The sequence below is a fragment of the Meriones unguiculatus genome, chromosome 4 (genome assembly GCF_030254825.1).
Source record: "Meriones unguiculatus strain TT.TT164.6M chromosome 4, Bangor_MerUng_6.1, whole genome shotgun sequence".
In the NCBI taxonomy this organism is placed as follows: domain Eukaryota; kingdom Metazoa; phylum Chordata; class Mammalia; order Rodentia; family Muridae; genus Meriones; species Meriones unguiculatus.
The window spans coordinates 77,709,655-77,735,180 of record NC_083352.1 but is presented as its reverse complement, the minus strand read 5'-3'; the positions used below and the strand labels follow the sequence as shown (position 1 = coordinate 77,735,180).

Below are 25,526 nucleotides of genomic sequence, written 5' to 3'. Positions count from 1 at the left end.
GTAAGGACCCAGATAGCTCAGTTCCCTGCCTCAAGAGATCTCAAGACCTGCCTTGTCTTGGCAGGGGACGAGCCGTTTCTTTTCCGTGTGTGTGTGTGTGTGTGTGTGTGTGTGTGCGCGCACGCGCGCGCACAGGTGCCATCGAAGGCCAGATTGGAGCTGAACTCAGGTGGTTGTAAGCTGCCAGCTGTGGGTGCCAGGAAATGAACTGTGGGAAAGCGGCAAGTGCTCGTAGCACTGAGCAACATCTCTATTGTGTTCTCACACAGCACTCGCTGGGCTTGCCAGGCATCTCTGTCTCACTAGCACGGGGATTACAGAGTATGTGCATCGCCTCACCTGCTCACTTGATTTTTTTTTTTTTCCTGAGACAGGGTTCCTCTGTGTAGCCCTGGCTGTCCTGGACTAGCTTTGTAGATCAGGCTGATTTCGAACTCACAGAGATCTGCCTGGCTCTGCCTCCCTGAGTGCTGGGATTAAAGGTGTGTGCCACCAAGCCTGGCTGGTTTTTGTTTCTGTTTTTAAGGTAAAAGAAAAGGAAGAGAGCTTAGGAGATGGCCTTATAAGCCTGAAGACCTGAGGCCGGATCCCAGAACCAGCATAAATGGGAGGTGGGCCCATATCAGCCTCCAGAGATGGCAATAGGCACCCTGGACGAGGACCTGTGTGACAGTAGCCATACCGATGAGCTTGGAGTCTGATCGAGAGACCCTGCCTCAAAGACTAATGTGAAAGAGAGGTGCAGAAGGATTTCCCACAGCAGCCCCAGGCCTACACAGGCACCCCCACACATGCAGAGGCACCCCAAAATGCACACGCACCCCAAAATGCACACGCACCCCAAAATGCACACGCACCCCAAAATGCACACGCACTCGGGCCTGACCAGGACCTGCAGAGACAACACACTATAAACTCTGGGATGAACTTGAATTTGCCCTGATGGCTTTGGAGGAAAGAAGAACATCCTATGCTAGCTAGGTCCTGGGCCTTCTAGGAGACGGTCTCCTCTCTAATGCTCCACGGGACAGTTCTAGCAACACAGGATGCGGCTAAGTGATACAATGAGATTACCGTCAAAGCTCAAATAAGAAGCTCCTTGCACAGAGGTAAGGGTACTTTCCCTGAAGGCCTTCCCAGAGCCCGCAATATGTTAATGAGCACCACGAGCACACAATAGGGGTCATGGATAAGGCGAGTGGACGACGCCTTTTTGCATCTGCACCCTCTGCCAGTGAGAAACACTAGTGCAGGTGAGGAGGGTCGCCCTGCTGAGGAGGCCTGCATGTCCACCTGTGCCAACCCCAACAGCCATCGCAAACCCTCCCGTGACGTCCCCTCCTCCAATCTATGGTGCTGTGGTTTCTTAGTTTGCACAGTCAACCTGCTAGTTACCAGACTTCAGCCCCAGGAACTGGAGACACAGCAACTCAGCACCAGTCAGACTTTCCTTCCTTAGGGGTTCCCCTGTCCCAAGAAACATACATCCGTGCTCTGAAGCCCCGAATGGTTTTCTGTTCCAAGTCCTTACCTCTCACCAGGGGCTCTCAAAGGCACAGGTCATAAAGAAAGGAGTGAAGAACCTTCCCGAAATAACATCCCCCTCAATCAGCCTTCGGACGGTCCCCACCCATTCGATGCCAAGGAAGGCCGAGTCTGTCCCTCCTGCCTAGGAAGAGCCCTCTGCGTTTTGAGCACCTCCACCCTGTGGCACCTAGCCAGCAAGGCTGCCTCTGTTCCCTGAAGAAATCCTCCTTCCACTCCCTCCAGATCAGGAGGGCTCAGTCAAAAGCTATTCATAAGCACCCCTTGTTCCCCCTTACTCGGAGCCTGCAGAGAGCTGGGGAACCTGGATGGGGGTAGGGTGTGATAGATGCTCACCCTGAAATGGGCACAGCCAGCTCCCCATCGACAAGCTTCAGGCACCGGCCATAGGGCCCGGCAGGCAGGCAGGCAGGCGCGCAGGCAGGCGCTGGCCTTGGTCCCTTCCTCCCAGATCGATTGCGCACAGAACGTCAGTGGCGTTAGAAGGCAGCCCTGCCCCCTGCCACACAGCCCTGGAAAAGCTCCTCTTGGCTTCCCTATCCTGATGCCATTAAAAAGTTTAGGATGTGGTCAGGGGAGAGAGTAGAGGAGCCGGCCTTGAAGGGGTGCTCTTGACCTTGACTGACTGAAAGGACGAAGGGAAACAGAGAGGCCTGGTCCTCCAGTGATTCAAACAGCATCTCAGCCTAGGCACTGAAGTGATGGGCAGGAGGTGGAGAAGCAAGCCTATACCTCAGTCCCCAGGAGAGGGAAGCTCAAAGACTGCCACACGATCCAGGCCAGCCTGGATCACATAGGGAAACTATCTCAAAAACAAGAGAGGAGAGTCAGCGAGATGGCTCAGGGCTTACTCAGAGGCATTGTCACCAAGCCTGACAACCTGAGTTCATTCCCTGGGACCCACATGGTGGAAGGAGAGAGACGACACCTACACGCTGCCCTCTGACCTCTGTGTACCTCCTGTGACGCGTGGGCCTGCACACACGCTACACATCGTACTCATACAAAACACGATAATGTAAAATATATTTAAAGAGAATAACCATATCTGAGGGGCTCAGAGGTAGCTCGCTGGTAGAGTGCTAGCCTACAATTCCCAGGCCGGGGCTGGGGTGCAATGAACTATCTCACTGGGTTATTCAGATGCCATGAGGTGGGTGGCAAATGCAACAGGGAAAGCTTGCAGGAATGACAGAAGCAAAGTGGTTGACGGGAGCTCATACTCTGCTTGACAACCCCAGGTCCCAGTTGACCAGCGCGTCTTCCAAGGGTGAGAGGGCACCTCTCAGGTATGGTGTTAGAAGGAGACTCCAGAGGCCGGAGAGACGGTTTGGTGGCAACGCATATGCCGTGCACACGCAGGAGGACTGAGTTTAAGGCCCCAGGCACATAAAGCTAGGCCCGCTCACACAGCCTGTACTCTAAGAGTTTGGGCGGTAGCCCGGGTGGTGGAGACGGGAGACTCCCAGAAGCTCACAGGTGGCTAACCTGAGGTAAACAGGTAGATGAAAAGAGAACCTGTATCCTGGGAGTGCTAGGCCAGCTAGGGCAACATGGTAAGATCCTGTCTGCAAAGGAGAGTGACTCTAAACAATACAAAAGCTGCATCAACACACAAAGTCCCGTGACCTCTGCATTGCAGTGTACACACCTGCATTTCCACGCACACAGGTCCATGAACTCACACATACACACAGTCCTCTGACCTCTGCATTGCCCGATGTGTGTGCAGACCTGAATTCCCACACAGAGAGGTACACACACACACACACACACACACACACACACACAGGACTAAAGAGACTCCAGAGAAAGGCTGCTGTATATAACCTTTTTTCCCAGTGCCGAACAGAATGGAGGCAAGAGCCTGGAGTTAGGAACCCTTTTCCCCTGTTCACAGCTAACACTGCCCTGGGACCACTGACAAGTCATCCAGAGCGTTCTCCAGGAGTCTCCGTCCTACTCATTCTCCTCTTAGCTCCACACCTGCCCACCTTTCAAACCTGCACTCTAGGGAGAAACCTCTGAAGTCTCCCCTGGGACCCTTGCTGCATCCTGTATCATGCTTCTGGGTACCAATGCTGGCCTTCCCTGCTACACATGGCATCCATCCAGGCTGCTTGCCGTGCCAGACCCTCTCTGCCCAAAGCTGACATCATGCCTTGGGAGGGAGCCACAGCTCAGCTTCCCAAGGCAGGCGCCAATTCGCACATGGATCTCTCAAATTGTCCTGGGTGTCTCCCACAGAGTCCCAGTCTCCTCAATGCTTTGTTTTATTGGCTGATTGACATATTCGTTTTGAGACAGGGTCTCATATGTCCCAAGCACCAGCCTCAAGGATAACCATTAACCCTTAATCCTTCCCCTATTTCCCAAAGGTTGACAGACGCCCATTCATCACACCTGGTTTCTGTAGTGTTGGGGATGGAGCCGGAAGCCTTGTGCTGCTACCACACAGTGTTTGTCTATTTTGGGGTCAGGCTCTCCCATATTTAGCCCAGGCTAGCCCTGATCTCACAATCCTCCTGCTTCAGCCTGAGTGCTGCGATTACAGATATGTACCGCCATGCCTGGCACTTCCATCACTTTAGAGAGGAGGTGGTCAATCCCAAAGCGGGGAGGGAACCTGAAGGGCCATCAGGAATGGCACCTGTTTTCCCTAGGACATCTACCCAACCTTATTCCCAAGGCTCTTGACATTGGCACCCAGAGCAGGGTAGAGCCTCTGCCTGGAGTCCCCCAGGGAGAGATTCAGGGTGTGGTAGAGCCCCTGCCTAGGATCCCTCCACCCTGTGAGGGGCTGCAGTGTGCCTCAGTGGTAGAGCACCAGCCCAGCATGCGTAAAGTCCTGGACTAAATCCCAGAGACTTGGAAAAAAAGAAGTTGGGGCCTCCCTTGACAAGGAGGTCCAAGGAAGAAAGAACCCAGAAGAGACAATGGGCCTTTCTCCCTGAAGGTCACATCCTGGCCCCGGGCCAGGCTGGCTGGTGCACTTCCCCAGACACCGGGTTCTGCGAGTCACCCTGCTGGGGTGAGCTCAGCCCACAGGAGCCAGCAGTTAAGCCGTGTACTCAGAATTCCTTTTTAAATACTTCTTCATTTCTAGCTTACGCGTTTGGGTGTTTTATTGCTTACGTGTACACCATGCATGCGCAGGATCGGGCCAGAACAGGGCATCAGATCCTCTGCGACTGGAGTCACACGTGGTTCTGAGCCACCCCCTCAGTGCTGGGAGCTGAGCCTGGATCTTCTGCAAGAGCAGCAGGAAGTGCTCTCAGCCACCGAGCGTCTCTCCAGCTCCCGAGATTCCATCTCTGTCACCGTGTGCGTGCAGGCGTGCGCGTGTGTATGCAGACATGAATTTGATGCTGGTTGTGTGCATGCCTAGGGGATTAGGGTAGGCGACCCTAAGTGCCATAGTTCTTGGAAGACAACCTGCAGGAGTCATTTCTCTCTTTGAACCATGTGGGTCCAGGGGCTGACCTCACCAGCCTAACAATGCAGTTTTTCAACCCTCTGTTACTCAGCACCCTCAAGCTCCTCCCAGGAGATGACCCTGGAGGACTGACTCAGGACAACGGCCCTGTGGCCTCCCCATGACAGGCGCTGAGCATGCACACTTCGCCTGGACGATTGCTCATTTCCTCTCTGGCCTGGCCCTTCCCTCAGCCCCACAGTCCGTGCTCACAGTGGAGGCTTTATATGTGGGGTCCCTAGGCCACAGCCCACACCTGTGCTGGAAAGACACCTGAATTCCTGCCCTTTGCCCCTCCCTCTGATACCTCCCCAGTGGCAGCTCCCACTCCTTTCTACACAGATGTCTCTGGGTGCACATACATGCTGTATGCGCATGTACATATGTGCATGCGCGCAGAGGAGGCCGGAGGTCGTCTATTTCTGTGATAAAACACGCTGACAAACAGCAGCTAAGGGAGGAAGTGCTTATTTTAGCTCACGGCTCCAGGTCACAGTCCATAAAGCAGGAGCTGAAACAGCTGGTCACTTGACATGCAGAGGCAAGAGTGGAAAGAAACGAATGCACGACTGCGCACATGCTCGTGGTCAGCTGCCTTTCCTTGCTCAACAGTTCAGACCCCAGACCAGAGACAAGTGATGCCCACTTCCAGACTGGGTCTTCCCAGGTGATCAACAACCAAGATATTCCAAACAGACAAGTTCACAGGCTAACCCAGCACAGACAATCCCCCATGAGACTCTTACCGTGTAGTTCTAGCCCGTATCAAGGTGATAATTACAACTAACCACCACATCGACTGTCTTCCTACTTTCCACCTCGCTCTGTGAGACAGGGTCTCTGTGTGTCTGGACCTGGAACTGGCCAGTTCAGCTGGGCTGGCCGGCCTGCAAGCACCAGGCCTCCAATTGTTACTCTGCCGCACCCTGGGTTTTGCCTAGGTTCTGGGGACCCAAATTTATGCCCTCAAGCTCGCATGGTAAATCACTTTACCAACCAAGCCATCTCCCTAGCTGTGAGGTGGAAGTGTTTCTGCACAAACCAAATAAAGTCCTGCCCCTAGGGCTTTTGTATCACATGCCTACCCTCTGCAAGATCACTTCCATTAGTTTCCCTCTCCCTCTCCCCCTCCTCCTTCCCTTCCCTCTCCCCCTCCCCCTCCCCACCTCTCCCTGGCTTCCTCTGGAATGACTCCTGTGAGTGTGAAGGGATCTGCCTTCTGAGAGAGGAAACTGGACCAGCAAAGCCTGCTGGGAATAGCTGCTGGGAATAGCTCCACCTTCCAGTTCCCTCACACTGCAGCCTCCTCAGCCTTTTACCTCCGCTGGCTCACACTTTCTGCGACTCCTATCCCCCGACCCCAACCCAGCTTGCGCAAGCTAATCTCTAGCTGGTGTTTCCAAAACTCTGGGACAAGCCAACGAGAGGAGCGGAGTCCTGCATGCTTGGTGGAGCTTAACCTAAGCAGGGGCTGCGTGGAGACTGGGTCACCAACAGAGCAAACGGAAGAAACAAGATTTCCACAGCAAAGACTACAGAAAGGTGACTCTCCAGCTGGGGGTGGCGCTCGCCTATAATCCCAGCACTGAAGGGTGAGGCCTGAAGAACATGAGTTCGAGGCCAGCCTAAGCTATAAGACTGAGACCTAGTCTCGAAAACTAACCAAACTATTCCTAATTCTTGTGTACTCTCTATGCTGGTCAGTGTTACAATTTGACAGACTCTAGAATCTTCTGGGAGACGAGCCTCTGGGCACGCCTGTGGGCATTACTGTGATTCTGTTAACTGATGGTGCACATGGGTGCCCTTAGCGCCCAAGAGGCAATTCAGAATCCCGGAATGTCTGAGGCCAGCCTGGGCTGCACAGCGAGTTTCTGAACCCTGTAAGTGATACGCCTACCTCTGGGTTATCCACCCTCCTGTAAGTAACCCCAATAAAGTCACTGGCTCATCATGCTAGACTCAGGAATCCTTATTTTGGTCTGTTGCTGGTATTCTATTTGAGTGGGATGTGTTTGCTCCCATCCCCCCCAAGTTCCCATGCTGCAGAAGCCTTCCCACACTCGGCCTCACGTACCTTCCTTGGAGCCACTGGCTGATGCTACCACAGATGATGAGGCGGACCCAATGGACGGCCTGCCGACCGGACTGGAGTGCTTCCCCCCTCGGCCAGGGGGCTTCAGACCACTGGGCTTTTGCATGGTGGTGCCACGAGGAGGGCGGACAAAGGTGGGTGACAGTCACATCCTCTCTGCCATCCTTGGTCACCTGAGGACAGAACACAAGAGAGATGGCGTCATCATGTTCTTGTTGGGATGTGGGACCTTGGCTGGTCCCAGTGGTCCTGAAACCAACAGAGGCCCAGCAGAGGACATTGGTATTTCTTTTCTGTTTTGTCTAAGGCAGGCTATCACGTAGCTCAGGCTGGCCTCAAACTCAGTACACAGTAGAGAAGGATACTGGACTCCTGCCTCCATATCCTGGGAGGGTGACAGATGTAAGCCACACCTGATTTACTTAGGACTAGGGATGGGACTCAGGGCTGTCTGTTCTTGTACGGGTAAGTCTGTTTTTTGGGTGGTTTTTTTTGTTTGTTTTAGTTTTTGGTTTTGGTTTTTCAAGACAGGGTTTCTCTGTGTAGCCCTGGTTGTCCTGGAACTCACTCCGCAGACCAGGCTGGACTTGAACTCAGAGATTCACCTGCCTCTGCCTCCCGAGTGCTGGGATTACAGGGGTGGGCCACCACTGCCCGGCTTGATGTGGTTTCTCTGACACACAGTCTCCCTGGATACCCTAGGCTGGCTCTTCTAGTCCTTCCCCAGCCTCCTGAGTGTTGTTTATCAGTGTGCACACCAAGCTGCACTACACTTGGCCATTTACAGACAGAGATCTGATCTTCGCTTTGGAGGTGATGGGCGTGGCTGCTAAAAGCTGCAGGAGCCATCCCATGGACACAGGGGACAGCTTGCTGGTAAAGCAGGCCACAGCACAGCAGGGCTCTTCCAGCCATTACTCCCACTGGCTTCTTCGGCCCACTGGTTTGGTTCTTTGGTTTCACTGCTGAGCTCCACCACAACCCTCCCCATCCTCTTTTCACTTTTTATTTGAGTTAGAGTCTGAGTTGCTCAGGCTGTCCTTGAGCTTATCATCCTCCTGCCTCAAACCCTAAGATCATTGGTCTACATCATCAGAATGAGCTACTTGAAATTTTGCCAGAGAATGCTTGACCCAGCAAGCACCATTTTCCCAGGTAACCTTTTGGGACCACTGGCCCTGGAAATCTATGGTGAACCTAGGAGAGTCTGCTGTGCTTCTCAGTCTGCACTCCATCTCCTGAGAGCCTTGGGCAAGCCTCAAATCAGGCCTCAGTCTCTCCTGCCTGAGAACCCACCTGTCAAGAGTGTTTGAATCAGCTCCCATGACTGGAAACCCCATGTGAGGTCACAGCCATGCAGAGAGGAGAAGGCTGCCTCAGTTTCCATGTTAGTCAACCAAGGACCACACATGTCCTAGAACCAGGTGAACCCCCCAGACCCCCTTCTGTAACTCAGTGTCAGCAGCCAGGTCATCACCAGCCGCCAAAGGTGGCCCCTGTGCCACATAAAGCCATGTGCCTCCACGGCCCCTTTCTTCCTCCTCTGTCCTCACTCAGAGAGAGGCAGCGTCAGTGTACCCCACCTAATACACCTCTCAGGTGGGGTCTGTTGCATGGTGTGACTGTGGCATTCCTCGGTCCTCCAATCACCGCAAACACCCTAACACTTACCACTGTTTTCTCTTTGTGTGTGTGTGTTTGGGTTTGTTGTGGTTTTAATTTTGGTTTTTCGAGACAAGGGGGTTTTCTCTGTGTAGTCTTGAGTGTCCTGGACTTGAATTGTGGACCAGGCCGGCCTCAAACTCACAGAGATCCACCTGCCTCTCCCTCCCTTGAGTGCTGCCCGGCTCACCTACCATTCTTGAAGATCCCAAGAAACCTACTGTGTGCTGTGAGGAATCTGTGCACCATGCTGTACCTCCGGTGCATAGTACCGAGCCTGCCGTGTGCCGGCCCCACCTTGCACAGATGTGGCCTGGAGATTCCCAAGGCCCCTGCAGAAGCAGCAGGCATCTTACAAGTGCAACAGCTGCAGCTGAGAAAAGTTCACCAACAGCTGAGCGTGACGGGCCACACCTGTCATCACAGCACTAAGGAGTCTGAGACACGGAGATGGGGCTTTAGGCCAGCCTCCGTTACACGATGATAGCCCGTGTTAGCAAAAGCAAAGAGGGCTGGAGACATGGCTCAGTTGGGACAGTGCTTGCCATACAAGCATGAGGTCAAACCTCAGAACTGTGGTAAAAAGTCAGGCATGGTGATCATGGGTATCTGAGTAAGGATGCCCCCATAGGCTCATATATTTAAATGCTTAGTCACAGAAGCGACTTCTCACTATTTGAGAAGGATTAGAAGGATTGGGGGTGTGGCCTTGTTAGAGAAAGTGTGTCATGGGGGAAGTGGGGATTGGTGGTGGTGGGTAGGCTTTGAGGTTTCAAAAGCCAATACCAGGCCCTGTCTCTCTCTGTTTGTGGATCAGGGTGTAGAACTCTCAGCTACTTTGCCAGCACCTTGCCTGCCTGCAGCCACGATGATGATGAATCAAACCTCTGAAAGTGTAAGCCAGGCCCTCAGTCAAATGTTTTCTTTTATAAGCATTGTCCTGGTCATGGTGTCTCTTCACAGCAATAAAATAGTGACTAAAACAGTGATACATGGATTTAATCCACTGCTAGGAAGGCAGAGACAGGTGGATTCCCTGCAGTTCCCTGGCCAGCCACCTTAGCCTACTTGGTGACTCTCAGGGCAGTGAAAAACCCTGTCTCAAAAAGGAAACAAGACAGACGGACAGCATCAGAGGAACAACATCCAGAGTTGACCCCTGACCTCCACACACAGGTGCATACTTGTGCATTGGGGAACTACACACATACACATGAACACACCCACCCACGAGGGAAGGAGAAGGAAGGAAGGAGAGAGAAGAGAGGGAGGGAAAGGAGAGAAGAAAAGTTAAGGACAGAAGGCTGGTGAGATGGTTCGAAGGGCTAAAGCTGCTTACTGCCAAGCCTGAGGACATGAGTTCAATCCCCAGGCTCCACATGGACCAACCCCTGCAAATAGCCCTCCATACAGGCATGCAGCACACACACGTCCCCCCCCCCACAAATAAACTGTAATACACTTTTACAGAAAGAGCACGTATTTATAGCCAGGAAGCAGAAAAATAAAATAAATTTCATAGATCCCATCAAAGTCGCAGTAGAGTGACCATGCTTGAAGCAGCCTTAAGGCCCTAAGGCTCTAAGCCTTTCCCTACCTCCCAGTCCAGTGGTCCCGCCCTAAAACAACATTTCCAAGACCCTGACCTCGGGGAAGACAGAGCCTGCTTACTTCAGCTAACAAAGGAAAGCATGGACCAGGCAGAAAGGAACCAAGCCAGGAATTCAGCCAGTCCCAGCTACCCCAGCCAGGGGACTGGAGGGAGCCGGAAGGGGGAGGGGGAGGGGAGACCGGTAGCAGGAAGACGGGAGGAGGCGAAGGGCTGAGCTGGCCTTCAGTGACTCAGCTGGGCTCTGGGACAGAGAACTGGTTGGGAGAGGGGGGAGATCTTGGAAAGCTGTGACAGGGTGATACACTGGCCTCTGGGCACAGTGCAGCTGACAGTGGAGGCCATGAAGTGAGACCCTATGCAGCCTGAGGCCCAAACACTGCCTCAGTCCAAAAGGCCTCAGAACATGAAGCCAGCTGACAGTCCTGAGTTACCACCCGTGGGACACAGGTAGCAGGCATGCTCAACACACACAGGCTCCAGCACCAAAGAGGCAGCGGAGGAAAGCACTTGAGTTCAGGGGGGCCAGGTGGCCTGCAGGTACACACAGTGGCACCCCAAGGGCCCAGAGGGTAGAAGGGCAGAACTGACACATACATGCACTAAGATGTAATGAAATTAAAATAAAAGAAACAATAAACCAGCCAGGCACGGTGGCCCATGCCTATAATCCTGCACTTGGGAAGTCAGAGGTAGGCTGATGGCTGTGAGTTCGAGGCCAGCCTGGTCTGCAAAGCAAGTACCCGGACAGTCAGGGTTTAATATACAGAGAAACCCTGTCTAGGAAAAAGAGAGGAAGGAAGGTGAAGAGAAAAGAGAACTGGGGTCTACACATGGAGGCTGACACCACCTTGGGGGCGGTGGGGAGCACGGGTGCCTGAGTCATGAAGGTGTCACACCAGGGCTATCCCAGACACTTGGCAGAGCTCAGAAGGCCTGTGTCACAACTCCCCAGCGGCTCTGTGCCCACAAGCATTGTCTCGGAACTCGGCGGAGCTCAGCAGGCCCCTGTGTGCTGCCCTCAACTGCCATTTACTGGAAAGAAACCGGAGCTCTTGGTGCGGGGTTTCCATTTCAGCCGCCCGGGGGTGACCCGGCCATAGCTGGGAGGGGGGGCGGGGGGCAGGGCGCAGGATGCTGACCCAGTGAATGGTGGTGCCCTAGAGAGGGAACCAGTGCCAAGTGGAGCAATGAAAAGCCCAACTCATACGAGGTAGTACAGTCCTGGGACAGGGAGTAGGGCACCAGGATGTGGGCACCCTGGTCCGGAATTCCAGCCATGCCCCTGGCCCTGGCTCATTCGCTGCGTGGCAGGAGATAGTCCCTCAATAAGGGTACTAACTGCTAATAAGGCCAGCCATGTCCGGCCTCTTCTCTTTCATTTTAAAAACATTGGGGGTAGGGGGTGAATGCATGTCCCATGTGTGGAGGGTGACAGCTGGGGGAGGGGTGCCACTTCTCTCCTTCCACAGCAAGGCTCCAGGAATTGAACTCAAGTTCTTGGGCTTGGCCAAGCCCCTATCCCCGCTGAGCCAGCTTGAGACCCCTTTTGCTCCATATTCGAGTGAATAAGCCAGCTGTTCTCAAGCTGCCGGTCCTCCTGCCTCTTTCTCCCAGTGCTGAGAGTGCGGACACCACACTGACTACATTTGGCTGAGGGCTCAGGGAACACGGACAGCTCGCAATGGGTCACCGACAGGTCACCTGAGTCCACGACCTCCCAGCTGAAGACAAGCCAAGGGCAAGAGCAAGGACGGCCCCTCCCCGTGAGTCTTGCCAACTTCCAGGCAAGACCCAAACTTCAAGCCAGCTGCGCCTCAGGCCTGGGAGAAGCAGAAAGAGGGAGTCCATGTGCCTGGATCCCTGTCCTCACCCTCCTCCTCCCCTGGTCGCCAGGCTCATGGGGCAGCAGGATGCTAGGAGCAGCCAGGCCTGTGAGCACAGCTGTGGCAACGACTGCCAGGACCGTGGCAGAGATGTGAAAAGAATGGGAATCGGCCATGGTTGACATCTTGGGCCCCTTGATTGCCGAGAAGACCGACCACCATGTGGTGAGGGACAGCAGCAGAGAGCAGTGTGAGGAGAGAGCCTCCTAGCAGAGCTGGGGCAGCAGCCAGGCACTATGGAGACTTCAGGGTGGAGAGTGGATGGAGCTGGGAAGACCAAGCTGGTCATGGGGCCATGCAGGGAAGACAGACCCACTGCAAACGGCCCCAACTGCCCACTCTGTAGCTTACTTTGGTTGGTTTTTGTTCTGTGAGACAGGGTCTCTTTATGTAGCCCTGGCTGACCTGGAACTCCCAAGTCTGCCTGCTTCTGCTTCCCCGCTCCTGGGAGAAAAGGCATCTGGCCCAGCTTTGTTCTTTTGAGGGTGCCTCATGCAGCCCAGGCTGGCTTCAGACTCACTCTGCTTGAACTCCTGATCCTCCTGCCTCCACCTCCTGAGCGCTGGGATCACAGGCATGAGGCACCATGTAGGCTTTTGTACATGACGTTACAGGTCAGTGAAAAGTTAACTTTTTCTTTCTTTCTTTTTCTTTTCCTTTCTCTCTTTCCTTTTTTTGGAAACAGGATCCGACTAGGTAGCTCAGCTTGGCTTTGAACGGTGGATTCTCTCCTGCCTCAGCTCTCCAGTGCGGGAATGTAAGGAACATACCAGTGAGATGGTTCAGAGGGTAAAGTCACTGGCTGTGTAAACCTGGCACACAATCAAGAGCGCACACATGTAGCACATACACGTGTGCACACCACACACATACACACACCATGCATGATCACACACACACACACACATAGTAACAATAATTTTGGGGTGCTTTTTTGGGGGGTGCTTTTAACTGTTAAAGTGGAACTGGACCAAGGTGGTAGTGGCGCACGCCTTTAATCCAGCACTTGGGAGGCAGAGGCAGGTGGATCACTATGAGTTCGAGGGCAGCCTGGTCTACAGAGCAAGTTCTAGACAGAGAGGGTTACACAGAAACGCTCTCTACAACAAAAACACTTGCTGAACCCACACTTGACACCACACAATAACCTATAACTCCAGTTTTACAAGAGCTGATGGTCTTTTGGCCTCCAAGAGTACCAACACACAAAGGCAAACTCCCCAGGGGCTGGAGAGATGCCTCAGCAGTTAAGAGCACTGGCTGTTCTTCCAGAAGATCCAGGTTCAATTCCCAGCACCTACATGGAGGCTCACAGTTGTCTGTAACTCCAGTTCCAGGGATCTGACACCCTCACACCAACACACATGCAGGCAAAAACAGTAATGTACACGGGGGAAGGGGGAAGCATGTACTGTTCTAAAGAGAGAGAGAGAGATAGAAAATTCCAGGCCAACTCAGGCTACATAGTCAGACTCTGTGGAAAAAAGAAAAGAAACAAAATAACAATAATTTATAAAAAAGTATTATACTTATTCATTTTACTTCACGTGAAAGTTTTACCTGTATGTATGTGTGTGCACTGCATGCATGCATGTCTGGTGCCCACAGAGGTCCCATGAGTCTGGAACTGAATAGATGGTTGTGGACCACCGTGTTGGTGCTGGGAACCAAACTTGGGTCCTCTCAGCAGGAGCTTCACGTCCTCTAACCAGTGATCCAACACTTAGCCCCAATAAATGATAGAATATTAAAAACAAAAGAAGTGGCGAGAGATTGAAGGAGATACCTATGGCACACACACTCACACATCCACACACACACACACACCACTACTCTTCCTAAAATATATGCTTATATATATATATCTAACTTTAAGAACTAGATGACTGAATCACAGGTAATTCCCCAGGTTCTGGGTTTGGATACTTTGGTACCATCGGGCCACCCAGCTCTGAACAAGTGACCGCTGCCCTGTGGATCTGTGTAATATGTTTCTCCCAAGGCTCTGACTCGCCCTGAGGGCAGGATAAAGCAGGCAGGGTCAGAGTGTGGCATGATGGTCCTGCAAAGACTGAGTACCTTCTACTGTAACTTGCTTGCCTTTGTGTCAGCATCCCAGAACCTCTCCCGTTCTGGCAACGTCCTGAGCAGGCAAAGAACAGGAAGGAAGAGACAAGTGGTGCTGGGGTCTGGCCCTGGAATAGCATGAGAGACCTTGGCCATGCAAAGGGAGGGCAGGCAGGGAGAACTGAGAAGGGGCAGCCAGGAGAAAGAAGAACGTGCCAGCAGAGCAGGTCAAGGGTACCACCCGCACATCTGACACTAAAGCCCAGTGATGCTAAGAGGGTGGGGAGAAAAGAATGGAGGAGAGACACAATGCAATGACTGCAAGGAGCTCGGTGGCCTCCAGCAGGACATCCAAATCAGTACTATCCACTGTTGCTCCCGACACGCCAGCCTCACCATTGCTACCAATGGAGGCTGCGTGCCAGGCAGCCACCATACATATGTAGCATCTTACTCATGCCCAGGTTTTCTGCAAAGTGGTACCCACTGCCCAGAATGCCCTCTCCCACTTCTTATGGAGAGCAGTGGGGCGGGGCCGAGTTTTTGCAAATCTTCTTCACTGCCTTGTGTCTCAGGACCTAGGACAGCTCCAGGCAAGCTGCTTGAAACGTCAAGTTTAATGGCTCCATTGAAGAGCCCTGAAGGGTGGGATAGGGCTCAGCTGGCAGAGTCCTTGCTTAACCAACACAAAGCCCTGGGTTCCATCCCAGGACCACATAGGCTCAGCCCGGCTTATAGGGGAATGCCTGCAACTGGTAGGGGGATCAAGAGTTCAAGGACATCCTTCCACTACATGGAGAGGTTGAGACTGGCCTGGGTGAAGGGAGACCTTGTTTTAGAAAAGGTGGGGCTGGAGAGATGGCTCAATGGTTAAGAGCACTAGCTGCTCTTCCAGGAGAGCAGCTCAATTCTCAGCACCCACACGGCGGCACTCAACTGTTAAACTCCACTTTCAGGGAATCTGACAGCCTCTCCTGGCCTCCAAGGGTGCTCCACAAATCTAGTACACAGATGTGCATGCAGGCAAAACATCCACATACATAAGATAAAAGACAAAATTTTACACGCTTCTCACCTGGGCTGGAGGTGTGTTTCACCTACCTAAAATCCCCCAGAGAGAGGCTGGGGGCATAGGACAGTGGTAGGCACTTACCAAGAATCCTCTAGTGCTGGGCAAGAAGTGTGGGCCAGAGACAGAGCATCTGCCTAACTCCAAGACTTTAGGGAGGAGGCCAGGGCAAGCCAGGAGCGATCACACAGAGCCCTGTATTTATGTCTGGTTAATGATTCCTCCAGGCCTCTTCTGCCTCCTGCTCAGAAGACAGCGGTTCATTAACCTTTCTCAACCCTTCTGAAGGCGTCACTTAAAGTTCACATTTCACTGTGAAGACCAGGCAGGTGGGATCAAGGGAGGGAGGCTCTGGGGCCTCAGAAAACACACGGTGCTGAAACTAGACACCTCCCCCCACCCAGATCTTAGGAGAAGAGTCTCTCCTCAGCCTGCGCAGGGCTGAGAGAATTTACGCAGAAAGTCACACCTTTAATTTCTCCTAAGCCGCAGAGCTGAGGACTAAAGCACCACGCAGTATCTAGTGTCCACCACCCTGCCTCTGCCATCAGACCACCAGCTCCTACACACAGCCATGCCCCAGTTCTATACACACACAACTTCACGTACCAAACACTTGAGTGACAGATTAAAGCAGCTGTTCCAAGCCCCAGCCTACCAGCAACTAAGCAGATGGGGGTAGACCCCTCATTTGGTCTCTCTGGCAACCCAGAACTAAAGAAGTTACCACCAGGAGGGGCCTATAAACAGGAGCTGAAATCAGCATTTGTGACAGTCACAAAAGGAGTCAAGGAGAGACAGGACAGAGGCAAGACTAAGGTACAGAAAATGAAACCAACGTCCAGAGAGAAACAGGAGGAGCTTCCGGATCCAGGTGGCCCAGGGCCCTACAGTTCCTCAGCGATTAAGTCTTACTTCTCCCACTCTGAAACTTCCTTTCAGGGCCAGCAAGACTGTAAGATGGTTCCAAGGGAAAAGCATTGGCCACCAAGTAAAATCAACTCTGTTCAGTCCCAGTACCCACATAGTAGGAAGACAAACAACTCCCAAAAGTTGGGCCACAGTATCCACAGTACACCACAGCCACGGGAGTGTGCACAAACATACACACACAGACACGCACACACACCATGAATATATTTAAGAAAATAAAGACATGTGATTGAAGTCTCCCCTTGTTTAAATCAATGCGGCTCTGATTCCCAGGTAAAACTTTCTCAAAGGAGACCAGGCACAGTGGGGCTGTGGAGATGCTTCCCTCAGGAAATCGCTTGCCAAATAAACAGGAGGGCCCGAGTTCAGATCCCCAGAACCCGTGTCAAAGAGCACGGTGTAACTGTACCTGCTGCTCTAAAGAGATAGAGACAGGAGGGTCCTTGGAACTTGATAGTTAACCAGCCTCATTGAGTCAGTGAGATACAGGGTAAGTAAGAGAGCCCATCTCAAAAACTAAGGGGAAGGGCCGGCCAGACGGCTCGGTGGGTAAGGGGCTTGCCACCAAGTCTGACAGGCTGACTGTAAGCCCTGGAATGCACACGGCAGAAAGAGAAACTTGATCCCCAGCAAGCTGTCCCCTCAAGCGCGCACACATCCATCCACACCGCACGGAACACAAAAAAACTGAAACATAAAATGGACAGTGACTGAGGAAGACAGAGCTACCTCTAGCCTCTACATGTGACTGTCCACCGCAATGCCCCCCCCCCACAGGCTAGCCCCCAGTGTGCAGCAATTTGGAGGCCGGCCTGTGCTACATGAGAGCCTGTCTCAAAACAACAAAAAAACACCCAACAGGGCATGGGGGGGGCGCTCTTCCAATGCCGTGTCCCTTCTGTGATAGCTGGGTTCAGCAAAACAGGCCTACTACTTACTCCTGCAAAGAGAAGTGGGGTGACCTTGGTAGAGGCACATACAGACGGGGAGGGAGGGGAAGGAGGGGAAGGGAGAGGTGTAGAGGAGCTGGCCCCATGGAAGGCACGGCCCAGGCAATTGTGTGGGCTCCAAAAGCCAGACAGCGTTCAGACTTTGCACCGAGGTGTCAGCAGAGAGCATAGTCGTAATTACGCTTTAGAGAAACAGACGTGGGAGCAGGGTCAAAACCATCTTTTGACTTTGCAAAAGATGGTTTACCCCTTCAGCACACAGCAAGTGCTTAACCAATGCACAGACAAAGCACACAACGGCGCATACTTGTCACCTCAGAACTCCAGACACGGAGGCAGGAAGGCCAACCTGGGCTACAGCATGACTCTGAGCCAGCCTGAGCCGATTGTGGGCCTGACATGGATAAACCCCAAGTCTATCCCCAATACCATATACACCTGGAGTGGGGGTGCACGCCTGTCACCCCAGCTGTTGGGAAATGCAGGCTTCTGAGCAGAAGTTGAAGGCCGGGGCTGTGTAAGTCTAAGGCAAGCCTGGGATAGAGGCTCTGTCTCTAATGAGCAAAGCAGGAGCTGGAGAGCCGGCTTAGCGGCCAGGTGTTCTTGCTTAGCTTCCGAAGGACCAGGTTCATTCCCGGCACCCATATCAGGCAGCTCAAAACAAGCCTGTAACTCCAACTCCGGGGGAACCCCAGATCTTCTCATGGCCTCCATGCTATACCCACACACACATAGCATGCTGTCCCACAGGTACACATAAAGACAATAATAAATCTAAAAAAAATAATGCAAAACCAACAAATGAATGGATGGATTTACAACGGGCAGGACCACTGTGCATGGTGGCACACACCTTTGGTCACAGCACTCAGCAAGCAGAGGCAGGCAGATATCTGTGAGTTCAAGGCCACACTAGGCTACACAGTGAAACCCTGTCTCCAAAGGTGGTAGGAGGCGCTGGGCATGGTAGCGCACACCTGTGATCCCAGCACTTCAGGAGGCAGGGGCAGGTGGATCTCTGTGAGTTCAAGGTCAGCTTGGTCTACAAAGTGAATCCAGGACAACCAAGACTATACAAGAAACTGAGAAACCCTGTCACAAAAAAAGGGGGGGGGGAGGGACAGGGGACAGAACCAAACATTCCTGGCCTAGAGTAAGCACTTAATATGTGTTTCTAAAAGCCTGTATAAAGACACAAATTCAAAGCGGCAGAGAGCAAGAGAGCAGGTAGGGTGAACAGAGCAGCTGTGCAGAGAGGCTGGAAACCATGATGGCTGAGCCTGTCTTCCAGGTGGAGACTCAGGGATAAGAGGATAATGACTTTGCCATCAATGAAGGAAAGCAGGAAGAAGGATGAAGAGAGAAAAAAGAAAAAGAAAAGAAAAAAAGCAGGCCCTGGGGCGGGGCTAAGAGGCTACGCTGTATGAAGGTGGAGAGACCGCAGCCAGAGCAGGGAATAAGTGTCCTTCTGCCCCAGGCTGAGGGCCACTTCCTGCAGCAAAAAATAAAAAACTCTTCAACTGAGAATGTAGCTCAGTGATAGAGCTCTTGTCTAGAATGCCCCAGGGGCATGGCTTAGGGTAGAGTACCCGCATAGAATCCCCCAGTAAGGGGCTGAGAAGCATGCCTCACTATTTAAAAATACTTGCTTAGAATCCCCCAATAAGAGGAGAGGGGAACAACAGCTCAGCCAGAGAAGGCATGCCACCAATATCCCATGCCACCAAATATACAAATAGGTAAAATCACAAAAACTCTGTCCTTAGGGTACATGATTCTGTCAAAAGCCCTAAAAGGCACATGTCCTAAGTTCCCCCATTTTGCTGATGGGAAAATGGAGACGGAGAGATAAACGATCTTGTCAAAAGCCCTGCAGCTAAGCAAGGATTTGAACCCACCCACCATGTCAAAATCCCACATCTGAACTCTCAACCATCTGACCCACCCACAGGATATATCTTCTGGCTGGGAATTTGGGGCTCTTCAGCAGGCAATTCCCGCCTGAGTGCCTGGGTTAGATGCGTGTGTATACGAGCTGTTCTTCCAAAGTTTTCTTGCTGTAGGGGCTCCTCTAGCTCTAACCCTCAAGCCTCCACTGCAACATACTCCCCTTGTTTGCCACTGCTGAAACCCATGCATCCCGGGCTAAGTGGGCACCTACTGTATGCAGGCAAACAAGGCTCTACCTTGAACTTCATGGCCCAGTAACCTAAATCTTTCTCTGCCCATCTAAGCCAGAATGCCTCCCGTCTGGAAGCTCTTGTGGGAACCATCGCTTATGCACAAAGTACCTTTGGGCAGGGCACTGGGCTCAACCACCCCCTGTAGGGTCTGCCCCACCGTTCAGCTGATGCTCCTAGCTTCTCCACAGGCCGGGCGTTGACCTGGGCTGCCCTGGGCCGTGCAAAGCGGCTCCGGTTCTGTGTACCTGCCAGCGCCTTGTGGTGCCAATCCAGGTGAGAGCCGCCTTATGAATGAAGGACTCATTGTTTACATTTACAACTAACGGGGAGGAAGCCTCACAGCAGAGGTAAGGTAGCCCACGTGGTGAGCTCTACCTCCTCCCCAGAGCACAGCCCTGGGACAGCCCGACAGCCATCGTCCTCTGTCTAGGCACCCTTCAAGATCAAGGCCAATTCTCTGCCTAGCTCTACAACCCCTAGCCCCCACCCCACCCCCGGTCCACTCGTAGCCTAGAAGACAGGAACGTCATCTCAAAGGCTGGGTACATACATCCCTGGGTTCTGACTTCTCTATCCCTAAGGTGTCCCTCTGCAACGACCTTTCCAGGCTTGGGCCAGGCTGGAGAGGAGGCACGCGTGGCAAAGCCCAGTGAGCCCGGGACAAACACACAGGCCCCGCCTGAAGAGTCCACGCGGGCTGGCCCTGGAGGCTCAGCCCTGCATCCTGCGTCGCCACTGCCCCTCCCTGGGGGGAGGGAAAAAAATCTGCTGCCTCACCAGCCACCAGCGCCAGCTTGGGGGGGCACCCCTACGGAAAGCCACGGTTCCTGGGCCTCCCTTTACCCTAGCCTCCTCTTCCCAGTCAGGCTCTGCAATTAAGTTCTGCTAAGGGCATCAACCAGGCGACCCCAGGTGACGGAGCGAGGGGCGGGGGGGCTCAGTGTCTCATCCCAGATGCCAGGTCTGGAGATGAGGGCTGATGGCCGCGCCCACCAGGCTGTGACCCCCATCCCCCCGAGCCTGAGAGCCTCCCCCAAGGGCTCATCCAGCTGCCTTGATCCGCTCTTGGAAAAAGGACCCTGACAAACACGCCCGAACCCCAGTCTGGATGTGCGCACCATCTGGACATGCATCTAGAGGCGCCCCCAACCACAGAAGCGCGCCCTCCGGGTTGAGGAAGTTGGGGTTCACCGCGCCCACGCCCACCAGCGGCGGCGACCCTGCCTGCTGTCCCTATCCACGCAGCGACAATGCCTGGGTGATAGCACCCCCCTTTTCTTTCCAGGGCAGGGTGCCGCCGCCCCCCGCGACTCTGCGTCCTTTGTTGCCCGCGCGCCCCCATCGCTCGCGCGCGTCCCCAGAGCTGCGCCTACCTTGGAGCTCCAGCAGCTACCAGGACCCGACACCCCTTCGCCTCCTCTAGGTCTGCGCGTCCCGGGAACGAAGATGCTGCGCCCGTCCCCGCACGCCGCTATCCTCACCGGCTCTCCGCTCTCCGACTCCGGGCCCCTACACACGATCTACGGCCAGAAGGAGACAGAGGGAGGGGCCGATCCAGTAAGCCCAGCCGCTGCCTGCGCGCCCCGAGGCGGAGCCGAGCCGAGCAGAGCCGAGCGGAGCCGAGCCGGGAAGAGCCGAGCTGAATGGGGAGGAGGCGAGAGGAGCCGAGCCGAGCCCGGTGGAGTCCTGCCAAGGCGAGCCGAGCCCAGCCGAGAGAAGCCGAGCGCCAGGAGAGCTCAGCGGCCGGAGAGCGAACAAAAGGGGCCGGCGCAGCGGCGGACGCAGGAAGGCGGGGCCCAGAGCGAGGACGACGGGGGAGGGGACGTAGAGGGGAAGGGAGGGGGAATTGGGGGCGGTGCCCGCAATCATGGTCTCACGGTTCTCTAGCAATGGTGACGCGCAGAAACGGGGGAGCGGGCGGGCGAAGAAGACTTTAGACCCTCGTCTCCCCTAACCGGACCACTTACAGCTGACTGGGACCTTGGAAATAGATTGCACCCACACGCGTTCCAGCACTAGGCACATCTGTGTGTTCCAGTTTCTGTTTCAACTGTGCATTGCTCATTTGAATGTTCCATATTAGGAGACAGAGAAGCTTGGGAATGCGAGGGGTGGGGCTGGCGTCTGGAAGGCTTCACGGAAGAGTTGACTTAGGAACTGTGCTGAAAGAGGGGAGGAAGGAGATAGTGCAATTGAAGAGAGAACTTGGGGTGTGCCACCTGAAGGCGATCCGGTACCACCTCATCAGGAGGACAAGCTGAGCCTCATATCGAGACCCTGTCTCAAAACAAAAAACTTAAGATCTCAGCATATTAAACTCTTGACCCCCGTTTCCCCATCTTTAAAGGAGACAGGATGTTCCAAGTTTTGCTCAACAGAACAAGAGTCGTCGTGCAATGATGCCAGCACTAGGGCAGCCCTGAGGAGAGCTGCAGCCAAGAGAGCCCGTGTGAAAGGAAGAGGCCAACCCCTCAGGACTGGAGGGTACACGCGGTGGGGGGCGGGGTTAGGAACGAGTAAGTTCTGTGTAGCTAGATGGACAGCTTCAGTGTTGAAATAGGACCTAAATCATGGCGGAGTGGAAAGAATCCACCTCTTGGGTAGAGCACCTGCCTATAATAACCCAGTGAGGGGCTGGAGATGTGGCTCAGTGGTAGAGTATTTGCTTAGCATTAATGAGGCCCTTCATCTCCACCCACAGGAAAATTAGGCATGGTAACACCTGCCTTTAATCCCAGCACTTGAGACACAAGACGAACACATCTGTATTAGTTTAAAGGCAGCCTGGTCTACACAGAGGGTTCTAGGCCATCCAAGGCTACATAGTGAGATCTATCTCAAAAAGAAAGAAAACTGATACCACAGATAAAATGGTTAAAGTCCGAGCTTCAAACACAGTTCTCTGTAAACTCCTCAGTCTGTGTCTTAGGAAGAAAGGGTGAGGGCTGGAGAGATGGCTCCAGCATACATTTTAGCTAGGTGTGGTGGTGCATGTCTTTAATCTCAGCAAACTGGGGACCGAAACAGGCAGCCCCTCTGGAGCTTGAGGCCAACTAAGTGGGACCCTGTCTCAAAAATAAGGGCATGTACTCTGCCCTTGCAGAGGACCTGAGTTCCCCCAGCACCCACACTGGGTAGCTCACAACTGCCCATAACTCCAGCTCCTGGGGATCTGACATCCTCTTTTTTACTTTGGGGACATCTACACACGCATGTGCATGTCTACACATATACAAATAATTAAGCATATAAAAATAAAATAATAAAAAAAGAAATTTAAAGGAAATGGGAGCTGGGGGTGCCACTCAGTTGGCAGAATGTTCAGTTTACACAAAGAGCCCACCACAGCATAAGACATGTGTTGACATAAGCCGATAATCCCAGTAGGAGATGGGGGAAGAAAGATCATGAGTTCAAAGCCAGCTTTGATCACATAACAAGTTGGAGGAGGAAAGGGGCAGGGCTTTGTTCAGGTCTCAAGTCCCTGTGGGAGATGCCTGGGCACCCCTTCAGCACGTAAACAGAAGGAACCCTGACCTGACACATCCCTACACGGACCCCCAGCATGAACATTCGAGCTGAACTCCTGCCTCAGGGTATTGGAATCAGCTCTGGAGCCCCACCTGCTCACTCCTGGGCCGAGCCTTGAAGGGTGACTGACTTGAGAGACACACCTTTGGCCCAAGTTACTGGCAGGCTCATTCCCTTACAGGAGGGTTTCTCTCGGGTGCTGTAGATCTTAGCCACCGCCCTGGTTTTACTGGAGGCTTGCTAAATTACCCAGGCTGACTCTGAATCCCCTCTGTAGCCCACACTGATCTAGTACTCAAAATCCATTTGCCTCTAACTTCCCAGTGCTGGAATTCCAGTCACGTGCCATCATGTCTGGTCCCAGCCCATATTTTTAATATTTTGTGTGTATGTGGAGACAGGAATGGAATCCAGGACTTCTGGCATGCTGACTAAGCAAGAGCTTGGCACAGCGTCTGTGTCCCTTTCTCACCCACCCCGACCCTTTCTGAAGGTTTTGATTTTTGTTTGTTTGTTTGAAAACAGGATTTCTCTGTGCAGCCCTGGCTGTCTTAAAACTCGCTCTGTAGACCAAGCTGGCCCCAAACTTGGAGATCTGGCTGCCTCTGCCACAAGCGCTGGGATTAAAGGTGTGCGCCAGCACTGCCCTGCTCATTTATTTTAATTTTTTGAGATAGAGTCTCACTATGTAGCTATGACTGGCCTGGAACCCACTACGTGGAGCAGGCTGGCCTTGAACTCGCAGCATTAGATGCCTCTGCCTCCCAAATGCTGGGGTTGAAGGCATGCACCATCAAGTCTGGCATGACTGGACATTGTTTTAGTTACATCTATGCATTTGTTACTGTGTTGGTGTGTGCACTCATGTGAGGGCACCTGCCAAGGCAAAGGAGGGTTTGCAGTTCTCAATTCCGGACTTCTGGAGCTGGAGTTACAGGTGATTCGAAGGACCCATCCTCCTGATGTGGATGCTGGGAACCACATTTTTTGTATTCTGCAAGAGCAGCGAGTGCTGTTAACCACTGAGCCATCTCTCCAGCCCTGGCCTCCAGTTCTTTAATGGAATGTTTTTCCAGTCTCTGAATTATTATTTCAAGCTGAGTGTAGTGGCACAGGACTTTAATCTCAGCACTTGGGAGGCTGAGGCAGGAGGATCTCTGAGAGTTCAAGGTCAGCCTGATCTACATAGTGAGTTTTAGGACAGCCGGAGCTACATAGTGAAACCCTGTAAGGAAATACATACATACATATATACATACAAAATTAGAAGCTGTTTCCAAGGAATTTGGAATGGCATGAGAAAAAGCATGTCATTGAACCCCACTTAAAACCCTGACAGGAAACACTGTGGCTATAACACATCAACCCTATGTGGTCCAGCTATAGCGAGCTCTGGGAAGGAGAGGACCCGTGGGAGTTTTCTCTTTCATTACTACTCTCCCCTAACCCCCACTTCCGGCTCCTCCTCGCCGGAGCACAACTCTGTGGGGATGCTGTTTGGGATGAAGAGGATATCCTCTGCCCATTGGATCTGAGGTAGCCTGGCTTCACAACTGAGCCCTCCGCACAGGGTGGGCGTGGCGTCTCCATGGAGACATCTGCTGAGCAGGCCACCACCAGGCTGTTTCCAGACACGTGGACTTGGCTGGTTCCGGGGTTCTTCCTGGCCGGGAGGAAGCCTAGCATCTACGCCTCTGGTAGATACGCCTCTACAGCTGATAGAGGAAGGGAAGCTGATCTCACGAGAAGCGTTCTTCTCCCAGCTGACCGGACCTAGACTTCTGAGGTCCTGGGAGCTTTTTCTTGCAGCCTTCCGGATTTCCTGAGAGACGTCTCTGTAAATAAAACTGCATAATTTCAGCTTTCTGAGATAAGGCCTCATTTATGTAGCCCAGGCTGACCTCAAACTCTAGCCTGCAGCCTGGGCCTCCTGAGTGATGGAATGACAGGCACGCAGCGTCCATACCCAAGCTCTCTGTGAGTTCTTTGCTCCGGGACAGGGTCTCTAAGCTGTCTTCTTCCTCCGGCTCAGTCATAGGAACGGTATCAAGCCTAAGGGGACATCTGTTTAAAGATTGTAATTGTGCGTGCACCGGAGTGCAGTTTCCTCCGAGTCAGAAAAGAGATCGGGACACCCTGGAGCCCAAGTTACAGGCAGTTGTGGGAGCTGGGAAGCCGACGCAGAGAAGCAAGCACTCTTTTTTTTTTTTTTTTTCGAGACAGGGTTTTTCTATGTAGCCTTGGCTGTCTTGGACCTGCTTTGTAGACAAGTCTGGCCTCTGACCTGCAGAGATCCGTCTGCCTATGCCTTTCTGAGTGCTGGGATTCCAGGCATGCGCCACGGCCGGCTGAAGCAAGCACTCTTAGCCATGGACCTACTTCCCCAGCTCTGTAAAGGGGCATCTCTTTTGAGCATGTTGAATCCTTCTGGGTATTCACGCCATTAAGATCCTTCTATTTCCTCCAGAAACACAGCAGCAGAGACAGATGGAATGTCAACAGTTTGTGACTTTGACAAAAC

At 53.1% G+C, this 25,526-nt stretch overlaps 1 protein-coding gene across 2 annotated transcripts in view; it reads right to left on the bottom strand.

The window, feature by feature from the left end:
• Clip2 (CAP-Gly domain containing linker protein 2) overlaps positions 1-20,986 on the bottom strand; it is a 58,500-nt gene extending 37,514 nt beyond the window's left edge. For both annotated transcript variants that reach the window (XM_021646673.2, XM_021646674.2), the window contains exons 1-2: positions 20,848-20,986; positions 7,098-7,288 (exon numbers count right to left, since the gene is read on the bottom strand). In XM_021646673.2, coding sequence (XP_021502348.2) covers positions 7,098-7,221 — 124 coding nt within the window. In that variant the 5' untranslated portion in view covers positions 7,222-7,288; positions 20,848-20,986. The remainder of the gene's footprint in view (positions 1-7,097; positions 7,289-20,847) is intronic.
• Between the last annotated feature and the right edge of the window lie 4,540 nt (positions 20,987-25,526).